Source organism: Pholis gunnellus (assembly GCF_910591455.1).
Source record: "Pholis gunnellus genome assembly, chromosome: 7".
NCBI lineage: Eukaryota > Metazoa > Chordata > Actinopteri > Perciformes > Pholidae > Pholis > Pholis gunnellus.
This window is the reverse complement of record NC_136533.1, coordinates 24349056-24367810: the sequence shown is the minus strand read 5'-3', so window position 1 is coordinate 24367810 and position 18755 is coordinate 24349056. Positions and strand designations below refer to the sequence as shown.

Here is an 18755-nt window from a genome sequence, read left to right as displayed (position 1 = left end):
AATGGGCCATCGTGTACTAAATGAACATCATGCTGTATTGAAGAAGACTTGAAACTAGAGATTGAGACCATAAACTCATGTTTACAATGTTTACTGAGGTAATAAATCAAGAGAGAATTAGAGTCATTTTCTCATAGACTTCTATACAACCAGAGGAGTCGCCCCCTGGTGGACACTAGAGAGAATGCAGCTCTAACACATGAAGCTTTGACTTCACTCTGAAGAACCGTAGGTTGCCACCTGCTAAAATGATGAACTTCTCTTTTATTAATTTCCCATAGACTGTTATTTCTGGAAGAAAGAAAAGCTCTGATTGGTCATTCCCTGTCACATGACGTACGGTGCACTGCAGAGCAAATCAAAATTGAATCTCAGGGCGCAGCCATCGCGCCCTGAAAAACAGGTGCTTGGTAGCGCTTGTGTAATGCGACAGCGTCGCTCTCGCTTTTTGGGCATCTACATTGACAAAAATTAATTTGGCGGCACAAAAAAACTCAACATGTGAACGTCCCCTTACATGGCGCCAGTTCATCAACGTGACACGATGACAATATAGACAGAAGATGAGCTGTCAACACACGGTGTGATGCTACCCCCGCAGCTAACGTGTGTTAGCTTTGTTGTTTGGGGTAAATAAGCACAGACTGCAATTAGAACCCAGCGGTCGGATTAGTACGAATAATACATGCCTTCTGCTGCGGTTGGACACTCCTGATCAATGAAAAAACATGTATTTTCAGAATCAATCGATTCAATTTTCATTGTTCTGGGCACGTTGCAGTACGTGTTTATTCACCCAGTAGAGCAGACGTTAGCTGTAAGCTAGCAACAACAAAATGCACCAACCGTGTGCACTACATCACCTTTAGCTTTCAAAATGAACCCCCCTGGCATGGGACACAGCAGCAGTTTTACAGCTGTTCACTTCCTGATCTCAGTGATGTCACAGAGCCCTGGCTCCTCTCTCTCCCAGGCCTCCTGGTGTCAGTCAGTGTGTGTGTTATTCAGACAGAGGGGAATCAGTTCTTTGGTCTGCTGGCTCTGCTTTCATTGTGTGCTGTTTAGAGACCGCCTCTTCTCCCTCCTGAGTGCTGTTTCTCACATCCGCTGTGCCCGGAGCTGTGCTGGGGCTCTGCTTCTTGTGGAACAGAGGGCTCACTCTGGGTTTTTCCGGCGATCCGGATGGGATTGTGCTCAGGCTCTTTTCTCGGGGTGGTGGCGATACCGGCAGTTTTTCTAGAGTTCGGGGCAACGGCGGGGCCGCGCTGGGGCTCTTCTTCTCCCACGTGGGGGGAACAGGAGGCTTCTTCTCCAGGCTTGGGGTTAGTGCCGGAGGCCTCTCCAGGATGGACGGAGCTGCGGTTGGACTGAAGAGTCGGGGTGCTGAAGTTTCTGCAGAGGAGGGACGCCCTGAGCCCGGGGTCTCCTCTTCTCCTGGAGGAGGGTGCTTGGTCCTTCCTCGCTCTGCCTTCAGCTCCTCCCTCTGGACAGCTTCCTTCCTGTCCTCAGCTGTCTGTTTCCCCGTGTCACCGGCTGGATGGATGAAGAACCAAAGAAAAACAATGAATCAAAGAATAAGAAAAAGATCAAGCATTATAAACACCTCTCTCACCTGAGCTCTTTTTTGCTTCCTCCCCACTAGATGGATCTTCGGTGCAGGTGGGCAGGTCTCCTCTGTTGCCACGGAAACGGATGGGGGATCTCTGTAACACTGCCTTCAGCTCTGAGAGAGATTTAGACAAATATAGAGGAGAGTATGTATAAATTAACAAAATGTGTCAGTTTGTTTCAGATTCTCCATGACGAGCGTCATCAGCTGATGGGTGGAGACGCCGTGGTAAACTTTAATTCCATCCTTTCACAGCTTTTAAGTGTTGGCAGAGACAGCTCTGTAGGTCTTTTTGGATACAGCCAGGACACTTGTGACACGTGTCTTTTGGTTCACTGGTTCCCAACATGGGGGTCGGTGCCCCCCAAAGGGCTGCAGGATAAACCTGAGGGGTTGTTGTTTAACAGGATAGGAAACAGAACACTAAATTACATTTAGATATTTCAGCTTTTTCTCTTGTTAACAGCTGAATAATTGTATCTTTATTGTGTAGAACAAAGTTCCCTCTTTGGTCATAACTCACAGGCATATGAAACCGATGACGATGGGTCACAAGTAGACCCTGCTTGACTGTAAAGCAGTGGTCGCCAAACTATGGCCCGCGGGCCGGATGCGGCCCGCCTCCACATTTGGTCCGGCCCCCTGAACAATACCAGAGACGCATTATGATTTTTTTTCAGTCTGCACAATTAATCGAATTTTAATTGCGATCACGATTTTGGCTGCCACGATTAAATGAGCATGATCGTCTGCGATATTAACGTTTAAAATACGTGCTCTGCTACATATCAAATCAAACGCTTCCTGAATCAGCCGACCACCAGGGGGCGAACGAGATGAGAGCTGTCATGCGCGCACCCTGTAGAAGTAGAAGAGTAGAAGAAGTAGAAGAGCCGAGAGATGAGAGACGGGAGCTTGAAGGACGAGTACTTGTGCTTAATTTATTTACACGCCGCGTTTTCAATTCCCCAGCTCTCTGTGGTGTTCCGCCCCGATCCGCGCGCACGATGCAACAGTCCCTAACCTGCGCGTAGCCCCCCCCCTCCCATAATCGGGCCCTAGGTCAAACGATATGTTCAGTGATGTGGCCCTCACAGGAAAAAGTTTGGGGACCCCTGCTGTAAAGGGTCACAAGCCAGAAAGGTTGTGACCCTTGTTTTAGTATGTATTGTTTGTGACCCACATCAGGTCACAAACAAAAAGAGAAGTGGACTTCAGATGCAACGAACACTCTGAACCATCTAAACCTGCTAAACCTGCTCTCACCAGGAGTTCTTAATGATGAATCCACTTGATCATAAACTGGAGGCGTGTGGCAGATTGTTAGCTATTATTATAACTAGTGCTGGGCAAGTTACCGCGTTATTATCACGTCAACGCATTCATTCATTAACGCCGACAACTATTTTAGCGTGCGTTAACACAGTTTTTGAAATTTATTATTAAGCAGACATTTTTAACACAAGAACCGGGCAGCGATTTTTTTGCGTCTGTGTTTTTTCCTGCTGCCCCCCCCCCCCCCCCCCCCCCCCCCGATTGTCTCGTTACAGGATCGTGATGATATCAAAATACATATTGTCATGTTTTTAAATAAACATATAAGCACGAGAGCACAAACTGCTCTTAACTCAACTCTTTATTAGCATAACTTCCTCATGCTGCACGTTACTGCCACGGTACAGACTACAGGTTCCATGCTTCACCTACATTCCCCTGGGTCCTAAGTCCCTCCATGTACAGCTTCTTATCACCCTCTATGTACCAACATACATTTATAACAAATAACACACATATTACGGTAATGTGCATAGTGTCTGACCAACAACATTCATTTAAATTATTTGTTTTGAGTTTTTAAAGTGTTTAGTTTGTAATATGTATAATAATCATATCATTTAGTTATTGCTACTGATAATTTAACAAACATAAACATGACATGATGAGGTTTGCAGTTTTCAAGGTTTATATTTAAATTACATCTCTTACACACATGAAGATAAAGTTGTGAACACGCTGAATATCTATTATCAGAATCATTATAACTGTGTTATAACTGCTGCTGTGTAAAGAGAATACTGCTGTTAACAAGAACCTGATGTGTTTAAAGTGTTTAAACCAAATGTTATTGCACTTTTGTTCATATAGCAGTACTTTTAAAATAAAAGTGCGCGATACACTACTTTTGAATTCATTATTGAACTTTGCGCATAACAATGCGATTAAAAATGTTAGTTGTTGCCCAGCACTAATTATAACGCCACCTAAACACTATTTAAGCTGTTGTGCCGTGTGCAAATACTCCGGCACATATCCAAGCATCGGAGAGATCTTACATTGTTTTTATATTCCTTCCCTTCCAGTTATGTTTCTATTCATTGTTACCAGTATTAAGTGAGTTTTTATGTCTTTGATCAATAATAAGACAAAGCCTCACCTTGTGTCATGGTCAGAGCGTCCTCATGGACGGACACGGCTCTGCGCTGTGGGAGGGGCTTCATGTGTGGGCGTGGCTTAGGTAGACTCTCTGGAGGTACACACACACATATTCAAGGTGTTAAATCAACTTTTCTTCAGCTATTAAAGTGGCTTTTAAACGTTGAACTTACCAACTTGAACTTACTAAAGGTGATAAAGACCCTGAGATGTTAAATGCTTGAGTGTTATCATATGGAGGATCCAGACCACCGTGAGCCTCCTCTACTCCTGCTCTGAACCACACCTGATGTTCCTCTAGTAGTACATGTCAGCCCAAACCTTCTGATGGATTATTTGGTTTTAATGAGACGTACCGTCGGTCACCGATTGTGCTCGCTCTGAGCGATCCTGTGTGCCGGGACATCTCCATGGAGACGAGGCTGGAGGAAGCAGCTCTGTCCTGGAGGATGGAGCCGAGGCGGCGCCCTGGGGACGCTCCTGGCTCCCATTCTGGGGATGAAGATCAGAGGGAGCTCAGTGGACCGTGACACAGCAACATGACTGCTACGTCAGGACTGATATGAGCCTGTATGTACAGAACGCTAATCCAACAATCCTGCAACCAATAAATAAATCCTTCCTCCATGAGCGAATCAACTTATGGTGCTTTTGGAGGTTGGAGTAGACATGTATTATTTTGAGAGAGGGGTTTCTAATATCTATTCTACCTTCTACTTTTATTTCACATCGACTTTCAGGACAAACAACTCATGAAATTGTTGTGAAAGTGGGTTAGCAGCTCCTCACAGGAACAACTACAAGAGAAAAAACTGAAAACATAAACCACTGTATTGACTGTATTTCAGTGGCAGGCCATGCATTTTATACCTGGGCCTTCACTGCTGAAATTCCACCTTATAACCACATGATGGCGCCACAGCTAGGGTTATTATTCGTTTCTAGGGGTGTAAAAATATACATATTCGTATTAAACCGTTCGGTACGAGGCTTACAAACCGAACAATACGTTTGAATAATACTAGTGCATTTGGAAAAGGCAGAAGCTTAAATTGTAGGAAACATAATGTTTTCTGCTCTCACTAGGAGACAGCGGTCTATGTGACCTCTGAACCAGAACAAAAAAAACAGCTGGGGCCCCGCAAGTGTTCTGGGAGGAACAGCAGCATGCATTCTGCTACACACTCGAGGGCCATTCAGATATAAAAAGTCATAATTTCTTCCATATCTTTTAATTTGAACTCTTACTACTCTGACTAAGCCTCTGCTGTACGTTTTTTTCACAATAGTCACGTGCTCGCCAACTGACCAATCACAGCACACGCTGCACCTCACTGCAGAGCTGCTCCTGAACACTGAGCTGTGTGTTAATGCTGACGTGCTTATAGGCCAGCAAGCAGCTCTGACACGTCAAAGAATACGCCCAACATGTCAAACTAAAGATCTGATTGGTTGAACACTGACAATCAACAATATCGTCCCCATTCACTTAAACTGCACATGGATTCACTGGTGAGTCTGCAGGCCTCGGGCCTCTCTTCTACCTAGAGACACAGAGGTGAAATCTGATTGGATAAAAGCTCTACTTAAAACAAGCTGCACTGGAAGCAGAGCAACTGAGGAAGACAGTAGCTGTGCAATGAGAAAATAAGATAATGGGAAACATATTTTTATAAATTATAATACATGTAGTGTATTTAACAAAAATTATTAAATTATAAAATAGCTGTAACTTTGTGATTCTGTTTAGGCCAGCAGAGAAGGCCTTGCTGGCCCTGACGGCCTGCCACTGCTGTATTTACTGTTTGAACAGTATTGAGTATCATAAGGAGTCTGTCATGAATCTGTATTTTCACTAAAAGACCATTGGTCCCGTGTATTCATTTGACATTTCCAGGCTACTTTCTGCCCAAACAGACGTGACGGTTAAAGTCATGCACGTAACATAGTGACTGTTGCCAATGATGTCATAAAAAGAAAATGCTCTTAAGCTTTTGTATAATCTAATACATTCTCTAACAAATGTTTCTATATGTAATTGCTTGAGAATATTCTATATTCCACCGTGGTACCACCTGATCTCTCTCTTCTCTGGTGCGTTTCCTTTGTTATAGCTGCAGTAAGGTTTTCATTTATGTCCTCTATATGTCCTGACATATCTATCCTACCTCATGTTTTCCCAATCACCCCATGTGTGTGTATCAAACTTAATTACAATGAGGTAATACTTATGTTATCACTTGATATCTCCCAGTAACCAGCACCTGGTTGACTGGAAACTGGAAACCATCATGATGTGTCTAATGAAGATAGCTGTGTTGTCTTAGACCTGCTTCATACAAAGACTATGAGGTAGTGCTTTCAATAACAATCTGTTTCTGAGTGCTGGTAATTACTAGAAACTGTAAACGTTGCTGCCATCTTGTGGCCAGTATTAGTCACCGTACATAATACGCCATTCACATTATAAACAAATGAAATGATTCCGTATTCTTAATCTTTAACCTTTTTAACTGTACATTTTAAATATATGAATGAATGTATCAATCAAGTAAAGATAAAAAAAAATGGAAGTATCCTCGTTGACTCCCTCACATATTCATAAACCTTTTGCTGGTGTTGTTTGTGGATGATATTACAGAAGTAAATGAGGTGTGAATGCTGTCCCCTGACAGACTGCTGGGTTACCTGAGCTGTGCTCTCCGCTGGCCTCCCGTCATGAGGGGGCGCTCTGAGCTGGACTCTCCCCGCTGAGCCGCCGGCAGGAGGAGCAGAGGAGGGACGAGCTCCCGCTCCTGCAGGGGAAGCCGGGGTGGGGAGCGGAGGCTTGGCGGCGACGGCAGGTTTGGGCGGCAGGGGCCCGACGGGGCGCTCGTGGAGGACGGGCTTGGGGTGAAGGGGGGGGTCCGGTCGGAGAGGGTCCAGCGCTCTCATAGGATGCCTGGGGTCTGCTGGAAATGGGGGTCAAACCATGAAACAGCTTTATAATACTGTCAGTGCAACACGTTAAAACACATTACAGAGCATGGAGTTGTTCTTTTTAATGTATGCTCTACTCATACAGCTCTTATGGAAACCATCAACACGGTTTGATATGGGTGAGTTATTGCCAGTAGAATCCCTAAACCTCCTAAGCCTGAAAGGAAAACTTAAAATATATTTGATCGTGTCATCAAATCTCATGAAACGTGTGAGTGCGTGTGTCATCGCTGTGACTCCCCTACTCTGTCTGTGGCTCTCAGCTCCAACAGTTCCATCGGTTCCACAGCTTTGAAAAGCCTCATGTTGTTGCATATTTAAGGGAGACGAGATGAACTAATAGATGAAACTTCCCCAGTTGATTATTTACATTAAGACAATTCTTTTTGTATATCAAGGTCTTAGAAATGTAATGTTATGCAAATTAAGCATTATATGATTAAATATGAGCCAGAACATCGATGTAAACTTTAGAGGTCTCATTTTGTCGTCATATTAGAGTCAAAGGTTTTTATAAAGGGAAATTATTTTTATCACTCCATAAATCAAAAAATATAGAAGCAAAATATCACAAAATATGTAAAATGACCAGTACCTGAAGAACAATGTTTTTGCCTTGTGTCTTGAAAAGAGCTGTCATTTCCTAAAACAGCTGGTCCCTGTAGTGTGTGTGTGCTCATGGTAATGAAGGAACTTATGGAGCTCTATAGCTCAGAGGAAGAAGGGAGATCAGGTTTGATACACTAACAACACCTGTTCAGCTATTGGGAGTATTGTCCACATACAGTATGGCGATAGATCACATTGGTACCTGATGATGTGGACATGGTTCTGGGCTTCGTGTACGTGGGAGGAGGGACAGGTTTGTCCAGGATAGCACCTGAGGACAGAGACAGTGGGTGTACATTTAATGAAGTCCCTCAGCTGTGAGAGGTCTACTGCAGTATTCCATCAGCGGACGCTCACCTGAAGGTGCAGCTGCAACAGTGTTAATAGTATTAAACATGATGAGCATAACAAATATTTCATGAAGCGTATAATATTACATAGATGTTTCATTTAGTTCACATTAGGTTTAGCATTACGGCAACAGCTGGTGCAAGTGAAACTTGAATTTATTTCCCATACTTTTGAACTCAAATTTGCAGTGTTAATTATTGAAGATTGTAAAAAATAAAAAGCACTCACCTTCAGAGTTGGCCTTTCTCAGCTCCTCGTCTTTATTCTACAACAGACATTATGAAACGTTTGATCAACAACCTGCTGGTGCCCTTTGTAATGGCTGCAACTTCTCCTTCTTCTTTAAAGAATGCAGAGAAATGATGACATTATATAGACTGCTTTATGGGGAAATTATATTTTTAGTGTACACACTGAACATAAAGTAATAACAATAAGTATTTACCACAGAATAGATTAAGGATAAATCCCGTCTTGTGTTGGTTGTTTTGTCCATGCTCCCTATCAGTTATAACACCACTGTACCCACTAAGCTAATGACTGAGATCTGGGAACATAGAGACATCACTATAATGTAGAAACAGGTTGAAAACAGACCATCAGTTTACTCAGATTATACTGTCAATCACCGTGTAGCCCCGCCCTAAAGCATCCCCTGCTTTATGGTCTGTTTGACTCTAAATGGACCATCATTTACTAAATGTTTACAATGTTTACTGAGGTAATAAATCAAGAGAGAAGTAGAGTCACTTTCTCATAGACTTCTATACAACCAGAGGAGTCGCCCCCTGGTGGACACTAGAGCTAACTAAACTAACTTGTGTTAGTTATTTCAGTGTGTTATTTTTCATCACTACATTTGCTACATTTTAGACACACATCAAGGGACCTCCCCAGACTACATGTACACACACACACATCATACCTGGCACGCCTTGGTGTCGGCTGGTGGAGATTTGGCCACGCCCATTCTGTGCAGCATCACCTGAAGCCTCTGTTCAAAACTAGATGTGCTCTCAGACGCATGTTTCTGGAGGACGATACAGGGACATTTAAAATGGTTAATGTGAATTTCAACACACACACATGATGTAGTGTAAGGACAACACTGTTGTTGTGTTGTGTTGTTCATGATATAGTTGTGTTACACATACTCTGAACATTTAAAACTATCATTTGCCAGCCACAATAGGATACATGTGAACCAAAATCATGGAAACCCAGAACCACAGTGTGTTGATGTAGAATTAGTAAAAAAATATGTTCTGCTGTGAAGCTGAAACACTTCCTGCATATTTTTCACATTAAAAGACTTTCACAAAATTGAGTTTTTTCTGTATTTCTTTTTTTCTGCATTCTTTTCTTCATACATTTCTTTTAGATTTCTTTATGCATTTCTGCCTCATTATGCAAAGGAGGGCGCGTCATTGGCTCAACTTTTCGCCTGTCGGTGGATCGACAGAGTGCATAGATAGACTATACATGCTAGCTAGCTAGCTAGCTGACGCTGTGTGCTTATCAACCACAGCCTCCATGCCCGGCTTGGTGCTCCCCCTGCTACCGGCTCAGATCTTTGGTACAGGTGCGCAGATCAAGCGGCCTTCTCTGATTACATGACCTGACTGTGTGTGCGTTCAGTGTATCGTCAGACTGACCTTACTGTGTGTGTCATCCTTGTCCTCAGGCTCTAATCCCGTCAGCAGTATGAGACTCTGGCTCTTGCCCTCTCTTAGGGACCTCTTGGTCACCTTCAGTCTCCTCTCTCCGTACGGAGTCCCTCCCAACTTCATCTCCTTCATCTGCACACTGCTCCTCTCCTGCTCCGTTAGAGGGGAGGTGACCACGGGACTGGGGGTGCGACCTGGCGAGACAGGAACTGCCTCTTCTTCTAGGTGGGAAAGCGTGTCTGTGGTGGGGTCAGGGCTCGTGGCGACGGTGGGGTAAGAGGAAGTGGTCTCACTGGAAGGCGTCGTCGTGGTTAATGTCTTGGCAGGCGCCATCGTTCCCCTGGCATCGCCTGCAAGATGGTGGCCGGTGGCGACGGTTCCTTCTGTGGTGGCGGCATCATTAGAAACGTTAGCATCCTCCACTGACCTTGACCCTCTCCCCTTCTCTCTCTCCTTGTCCCTCTCCCTCTCTCTCTCCCTTTCTTTGGCCTCGCGGAGGGGTCGAATGAGGTCTGCAATGGAGGTCCTTTTGACCTTCACACCCTCTCCTCCTCCTCCTCCCTCTCCCCCTCCTGCCTTGGCGGCTCGGCCGGCTCGAGACCTCTTGAAGGCAAAGAAGTCGCCAAACTTTTTCTTGATGTTTTTGGTGGGAAGTGTGGTGGTGGTGGTGGGGACAGAAGAGGGGGCGGGGGGAGTGGAGGATGTAGAGAGGGGTGAAACATCAGTGGATGTGAGGGATGTGTCAATAGATGGGAGGGAGGGAGAGGTGACAGTGGTGGTGGTGGTGGTGGTGGAGGGGGTGATATTGTCAGACGAAGAGGAAAAGGGGGTTGAGGCTGGGGGGGTGGAGCTTGACTCTGAGGGAGTGGCTTGGGCAGGGATTGACTCCTCCCACCGGCCTTTTCTGCAGCAGGGAGACAGCAGAAAGAGCAACAGACAAGAAGAGACACTCAGTACTACGACTACTGCTACAGGACTCAAGACACATGCTCAGTTCAGGTACACAACAAGGGTCATGCAAACAGCCCACAGTGCAAACACATCTCTCAGTGAGCGCTACTTCCTGCTTCAGCAGAGGCGAGGCCTGGAGATGTTGGTCAGTTGGTTAGTCTGTCAACACTTTGGTCCAGAGCACGATATCTAGAGGACTACCAGCCAGATTACCATGATATGTGGTCCGTCTAAGGGGCTGATCACGCGTCAGCAGTAAAACTGAGGTCTTCTGCGCTTCTCTGTTGAGTCACATTTTTCTAGCATTTTTAGATGCCCAATAAAAGTTAAAATATTCTCAACTTCTTAGTGCCATTTGAGGAGTTGGACCACCTGTTAATGTGACACTTGGCCCAAGCAGCCAATCAAAAAAAAGCAAGGGGCAGGCTCTACCACTTCCTTCCTGTTTTGATGCCGGTAGATGTGGTAGGGCTAGTTAGCTAGTTAGCTGTGTCTGTGAGAAAGCTACGGAGTGTGTGAGAGGGAGGGGGGAATATATATATATATATATATATATATATATGACAATATATATATGACAATATATATATAAAGAGAGAGAGAAAGAGAGAGAGTGAAAGAGAGAGAGCACATTTTTCCATGAATCTCATTTGAGCGTTGCATCTTGGTGTGATGAACTCCTATCTGTCTCTGTCTGGTCTATTCATTGTCTCCTAATTATTTTGGTTACCTCCTGACTTTTCGTCCAACCAGCATCACTGTTAGGTCAAAATATCCCCAATTTTGGCATAAAGACCATAAGTATGCAGTTATATAAATCTATCCATGAAGAACAGACATGCTGCCTACACTGGTCGGGCATGGAACAGTTTTTAGGCTTCAAATCTTGTTTTATTCCAATTACAGTACAGGTGGAACTACAGGATTATGATTTGGGCTGTGAACTCCGTTGTAACTTGGATCGTGGACAGCAGCTGCTGCTTTTGCTTCGTGGATGTGTCGACGAAGGGTGAAGATGAAAAGGTTTAAATGGACGCCGACAGCAGGGCAGTCAGCGGACACGGTTCTGTTCATACTACTGATGTCTGACACTCCCCTCTACACATACATTGAGTATAGTTGGAGTTGAAGTTGTCATACTGCCTTGTATTTGATTTATGAACTATGTTAGGATCAGTTAAACCTGCATTAATGAACATGAGAGACGGGTACCATCTCTATACAACTTATGTAATGGGTTATGTGATGATGCTTGAACCACTGATGAAGATAGTGAGGGACCATTCTGGTTGAGATTATTTTGTCACACAGCGAGCTGAGTATTTCTAGCCACTGCTGTTGAGTCAAAATGACATCAAGTGGATGGAGTCACAGAAGAAGTGTCAGACTTACTAATGAAAGTGATTATGAAACTTAATATCTTCAGAAATACAACCATCGTACCCGCTCTGTGTTCATGAAGTGAAACAGGAAACTCAGGCAGGGCATGTGTGTTTATATGGAGATACACTGAAGGGACACACACTACAAACACATTCAGCATGCATTCTACACATACAGCTGCAAGGAAATCACACACACGTTTATTACAGACAATACATGTTTATTTCGGCAGTTTTCCGGAGAGGTTTTGCCTTCTTGATGTGAAAAAATACAATTCATAAGAGTAGAAGTTATATGCTCACCTGTTACAGTGAGTGGTCATTATTTTAATGGTTCAAGAATAAATTCAAATCTTTCCATCGCTTACTCTGATGCTCACTGAAAACCACTCGAAAGAGTCTTTTGTTACTATGACAACCAGCGACCGTGAGCGGTTAGTTGTCCGCATATTAAAGCAGAGGGCTGAAGTTTGGCGTGGAGGTCGAGTGTCCGTGAGGTTGTGTGCGTGTGAATGCATGACTGCATGGATGCATGTGCGTACGTGGTCACAGCTGTTGCAAATTTGCTCAATTTGCATGTTAACGATGGTGATTTTGATGTTTATTGATTATTATGTTTGTTGATTTTCTCTTTTCAATATGCTTGAAAACGTAACATAATGGGGTGAAATGCTATCACAGAAACACACAATAAATGAATAATGATGAGATATATCTTGCCCGTCCCCAAGACAACTGATATCAATTCGTAGACTTCATTCTGCTGTCTTAAGTGTGTGTGCGCATGTGCTCAACTCACAGTGCATAGTCAGGGATGATTTTCTTGGTGAAGAACTCCTCTACTCCTTCATCCACTCGGCCCATCCCTTCACTGGCCTCATTCTCCACCTTTGTAACCGGCTCCTACAACAAAGAACACAACAAAATAACACTCAGTCTGAAGACCTTGCAGTAGTGTGTTTGTGTGTTTGTGTGTGTGTGTGTGTGTGTGTGTGTGTGAGAGAGAGAAACAACAGCCGACATTATTCAGAAGCCTTTTTACAACTCTACAAACATGTTTTATCATCAAAAACAAATTGAATTTTGTGAGAATTTGTGTGAGCTGCTGTTCTTTGATTTTTCATCAACAAACTGATTGTTTCTATAAAGTCGACGAGGAGCAAACCTGTTATGTAGCTTAAAATTCTACTTTTAATGAAACTGGATAACATTTTAGAATAAGTCAGTTTAATTTAATAAAATGTAGTGAAACAGTGCATATATATATATATATATATATATATATATATATATATATATATATATATACATATATATATATACATATATATATATATTCTAACCTAAATCATGACCTCATGCAGCTTATTTGTATTGTCATCATCAGTACAGTTGCAAACTAGAAATGTGCAATCAGTAAAGTGCAGATCTCCACTGGGTGTGTCTGCAACAACCACTGCTGTAATGTGTGATTGAATGAACACACCCTGCTGTCCAGACACCAAAGGGCTGGAAGGCGTCGTAAAAGACATCTCGTACAATCTTGACAAAAACAAAACTAAAGTCAGCAAGCCGTCTGCTCGCGCAGCAGCTCGGTGGCGATGTACCAGCAGTGTGCGTGCTGGTAGTTCTAACTGTTCCTAACTGTTAGCTGTTATCCAAACACAGCGTACAAAACGTAATAGTGAGCAAACTATTTACCCCCATTGTGTCTCTGGATGGAGAGCAGCCACCGTGAGGTACTCAACAGCATGTGTACTGGTAGTTCCATGAGCTGTTAGTAAGACACACCGTCCAAACAATAAAAGTGAGCAAACCTTTTCTCCCACCGTGTCAACAGGGTGTGTGCAGGTAGTTCTATCAGACGGAAGCTGTTAGCTAGACGCACCATCCAAGATGCTACAAGTGAGCACACTGTTTGCCCCACTGTGTTTCACAGAGTGGTGGCTGAGAGGAGGCAATGAACTCAGCTGTTTGTGTACTGGAAGTTCAGTTTGCTGTTCGCCAGACACAGAGGCCAGTTCCTCCCCACTGTGTCTCTGGGCACAGAGTAGCGGCTGGGGGTCAGCGATGCACTCAGCTGTGTTATCACCAGCCATGGACACACACAGATGTGAACAGTCACTCATGGACACAACAACACACACATGCATGTGATCGCATGATTCTCCTGGCGGAGATAAGAATAAGAAAGCAATAATGAAAATAGTTGAGCTCTACTTTGGTTATCTGGTCAAAGTAAATGCTACAAATATGAAATTATTGACACATTTTCAGGACAAACACAAGATAGAAATTTAAATGTGATGTACAAATGGACATATGATCTAATAACATGAACTGTTCTTGCATCTTGTTTTACAGTAACTTTATATCTTACCATGTTAGCGTGCTAGCAACAGATTTATGGACTAAATTCATCACCAATCCCACAAATAGAAAACAAGCAGCAACAAAACCGCTGAAAAAAGAGACCAGCACACTGACATTAAGGTGTATTCTCTTTATCCAATTTCACACCACGGTAAAAAACGAAACCATAAATCCCACGTACTTCAACATAGACTCCTTTATTCCCGTTTGCATACTGTTTTCAAATCTGTATTATTAATCCTTTATGATCCATGTCAGGTTTCTTGCCAATAACTACATTTTACAAGATTACATTTAAACTAGTGCTGGGCAACGATTCACATTTTTAATTGCGATTAATCGCATGATTTTTTTGCAACTAATGTCATTCCCATCTCTCTCCCCTCAATACCCATCATCTCTCTACTGTCAGTCTAATAAATGCATAAAAAGGCCCAAAATATGAATAAAAACTATAGCCTCAGAATGCTTAAGATTAAAAAAAGTTCAACATGGCTAAAAAGTAAAACTAACAAAAACCAAATGGTTAAATAGTTTACTTTTTCATCAAAAGACTAAGTCGTAACAATGGGTCTTGACTTTCACACACTACTCGACTCCATCTTCAAGCTCTTTTCCATCTCTCTCTATCATCCAATGAGAGCAACATTTCTCTCTTTTATTCTCTGCCACCTCCTTTACAGCCACCTGTCTCTATGTGCTACATGCCAACACGGCACACGAATATTGGCATACAGACTCTGTCACACACACACACACACACACACACACACACACACACACACACACACACACACACACACACACACACACACACACACACACACACACACACACACACACACACACACACACACACACACTTGTTACCATGGGGCAACAGAGCTTTCTCCACACACCAACCTGCACACCCACACACCATACGTACAATAGGCTGATACATAAAGTGACATCTACAGCTACTGCACATAGAAGACCACAACTGATATGTTCAATATAAACTGTGCCCAGGGACGTTTGACATCCTGTCAAATGTTTGCACAGTTTTCACCGTATCAACAAATGGTGAAGCATTAAGCTGCTTTCTGCTCAGCCAGCCAGCATGCTGACTGAACAGCAGGGGAGAAAACACAATTCCTCCCATGGGTGCACTGACAGTGAAGCCAGGGCAGCAGCACACTGCACACAGCCCAGGCCTGAAGGAAAGCTTGACCAGGCAGCAGATGAGCTGGAGACATCAGTGCTACAGGAAAACAGTGGAAGAAGAGGTTGTCACAATTGACCAACTTGTTAGAAAAATTGATTGTCACCAACTGACATTATTTTTCATGATTTAATCAACCGGTTCTCTCTCTCAACTCGTCAAATACCGAACCTTGTTGCACGAGGAAGCCTTTAGCACTCAGCCAATCGAATACGTCTATTCTAAAATGCATCGTGAGTCGAGTGAGATTTACACACAGACGGGAGAGACGGAGAGAGAGAGAACAGTGGGTGAATGAAGTGAGTCGGAGAAGCAATTTCACATGGCGTGCTCTAAAAAGAGAAAAGTGGACCACGAAAACAGAGCTTTAACAAAGAATGGACGGACTCTTATTTGTTCATTTTTCCTGCTCATGTGTTCAGATACCGTGGCCATTAATAAAAGCGCCAAAGTGAAACGCCACTATGAGACCAAACATGACTCTTTAGACCAAACACTCCAGTCTGAACAAGCAAGATGTTGAGATGTGTAGAGATTGTTTATTCTAAAGTTGCCTGAGACTGTTATGATGTGAAATGGATTCAACAAAAGAGAAGAGAAAAGTTAACTACAGCCACACTTGGCGTGGTATAAAGAGCGGAAAGTCCACTTAGGGCGGATGGGATGTCAGGTTGGACCGGTTAAACCATAGAAATAAAATAGAAGTAGAATGGACATTACCATTCAGATCAATGTAGCAGGATGGTCAGAGCGGCGGCCATTTGTACATGTACCGTTGCTGTTTGGGACCGTTGATGCAGGTTAGCTCCTGTATTAACTAAACAGACTTATGGCAAGTCCCGGACTCACTGAGGTGAGGTTTTGCAGTAACAACTAGAACGAGAAGTGGAGTTCTAACGTTACGAAGCGTTGCTGCTCTACCTAGCTAACTAGCCAGTCATCCGTCTCCCCAGCTAGCTGCGACAACACTATACGGCTCCAAAGACGTGTGCTGTCAACATAACAACAAACAACAATCGCCATTTTCATTTGTACAGTTCAGTTATACTCCTATTTTATTCTTAAGGGTTAAACAAACTCAGGACTTTCACCCAGGACACCGCTGTTTGTGTCCCCTGTGAAATTAAGTCAACATTGAGGTTTTACCCTAGTTTTGTAACTTAACTTCTTTACTTAATTAACACCAGTTACACAACAAGCATAGTTAAGGTAGGTAAAAAAACTATTATTTTAACCAAAGCAACGATATCTTCCTAAACCTAAGCACAGAGATTTGTTTTGCAGCCCTTCCAATCAGCGGAACTTCAGCGGTTTGATCCCCGGCTCCTTCAGTCCATTTCAATGTGTCCTTGGGCAAGACAAGGCTGTGCCATCGGCCTATGAATGTGGTGTGAATGTGATAGTCCTGATGGTAGTACTTTGAGTGGTCGGAAGACTGGAAAGGATATACAAATACAACAGTTAAGTTACGTTGGAAGTTTACTTTGAAAAGAGACTGTATGTATGTCGCAAGTGGAAATGTAACGATCGTAAACTGAAACAGCGTCCCTGACATGTCCAAAACCGACGCTAGAGGGGAACCTGTAGCTCGCTATAGTTTGAAGCGTAGGGTCACTGACCAAGCGTCGGTATTTGACAAGTTGGGAGTGAGAATGAGTTGCAACGCTTGCTCCAAATACTGGAGGTCCTGATTCAGGACTATAGAGTGGATAAGCGTGTGATATGATATTCACATGTTGGCAACATCAGCACCATTTCCTGCCACCCCCTCATCCCCTCAGAGGTTCTCTCTCCTCTTGTGTGTGGTTTATGTTGTTCTCCACACTTGGTTGTATCAAAAGCGTCCAATAGATTCCCCTGATGTGGAACCTTCCTTGTGGCTCCTGCTCGTGGGCTTATCGTTCCTGAATAGATACAGTACCGTGGGAGCGTTTGCCAGATCTCCCTATGTTGCCTGGTGGTCTTGCCATCTGTTACCTGCCTGCCTCTTTCCTCTTTCTGAGTACTCTTAGCCTACCGGCCCATTCTTTTGCAATACTAATAAAATAATCACTGTTATCTTAAAACGACGTGACCCCCTTGTTATGTGACTGGTGTCCATATCTCTGACAGATTAGCCAGTCATTTTTTTAGGGTGACACAGTACCTCTAAGTGTTTATGGGTACAATGCAGGGAGATGGCCACGGTCTATTTTCAGTCCATCACAGTAGTAATAGATCATTTTGGTATTTGGTAAAAAAAAAGTCATATTGTCCAGCCCCACTGTACATTTTGGGGGTAGTTGGATTATTGTTCAGAATTAGCCTCTATTTACAATAAAACAGTAATGACTCAATGAAGTCTGTTTTGTAAAAATTCAAGAAGTAAGTTCTTGAAATTGTGTCATTGTGCAACAGTGTGCTTTATGGCAACCTACATGTTTTATGTAGAACCATTCGAGCATGATGCTATAGAGAACCTTTGTAAAGAGTAGCTTTCAGCAACACAAAGGGTTCTGCTATGGTACAGGCCGAAAGAAAAGTCTGTTGCAAAAATCCCTTTTTGCTAACAGCGTCAGTTCATTATGCTGAGTTGCCTGTTTCCCAATATCGGTAGTGTTCTGTGCATCAAAACCTTGAACATAACTCCTCTTTGGGTGTAGGACTGTATTTTGGTGTGTGAATGAAACAAGCTCCGTTTTTATCAGAGAACAGGACATTTTGTCCCCTTCCAGCTTAGGGTGAAATATAATGAAAGCAATTTAAATTGTTGCATGGTTAGACTGATGTTGTTTCAGCTTTTGAGGAAAGGTTTTTACCAGCTTGTTAGTTATTGGCCTGCAAACCACTACTGCCTTGTTGAAATACATATTTTGTGTCAAACGACGAGTAGTATGTGTGTCCCAACCACAGTCTGTATATAAGAAGCGGACGTAGTCATCGTGACATCACCCATTGGTTTGTGGACTGCTGTTTTGAAGCCTTGAGTTCTGCGATTTCGGCGTCGCCATCTTGGATTACGGACGACGCCATGTTGTTGTTTTTTGCAACACAGTAGCCCCGCCCTAAAGCATCCCCTGCTTTATGGTCTGTTTGACTCTAAATGGACCATCATTTACTAAATGAACATCATGCTGTATTGAAGAAGACTTGAAACTAGAGATTGAGACCATAAACTCATGTTTACAATGTTTACTGAGGGAATAAATCAAGAGAGA

At 43.3% G+C, this 18755-nt stretch overlaps 1 protein-coding gene across 1 annotated transcript in view; it reads right to left on the bottom strand.

Moving 5' to 3' along the window:
• Positions 1-1000: 1000 nt before the first annotated feature.
• The window catches only part of carmil2 (capping protein regulator and myosin 1 linker 2), a gene marked incomplete at both ends in the record, with an annotated part of 56590 nt that continues 38835 nt past the window's right edge, over positions 1001-18755 (bottom strand). The window contains 10 exons of the mRNA XM_079163572.1: positions 1001-1533; positions 1613-1723; positions 4044-4133; positions 4399-4534; positions 6731-6993; positions 7833-7901; positions 8210-8246; positions 8907-9011; positions 9637-10552; positions 12781-12884. Of these exons, the coding sequence (XP_079019698.1) occupies positions 1001-1533; positions 1613-1723; positions 4044-4133; positions 4399-4534; positions 6731-6993; positions 7833-7901; positions 8210-8246; positions 8907-9011; positions 9637-10552; positions 12781-12884 (2364 nt within the window). The remainder of the gene's footprint in view (positions 1534-1612; positions 1724-4043; positions 4134-4398; positions 4535-6730; positions 6994-7832; positions 7902-8209; positions 8247-8906; positions 9012-9636; positions 10553-12780; positions 12885-18755) is intronic.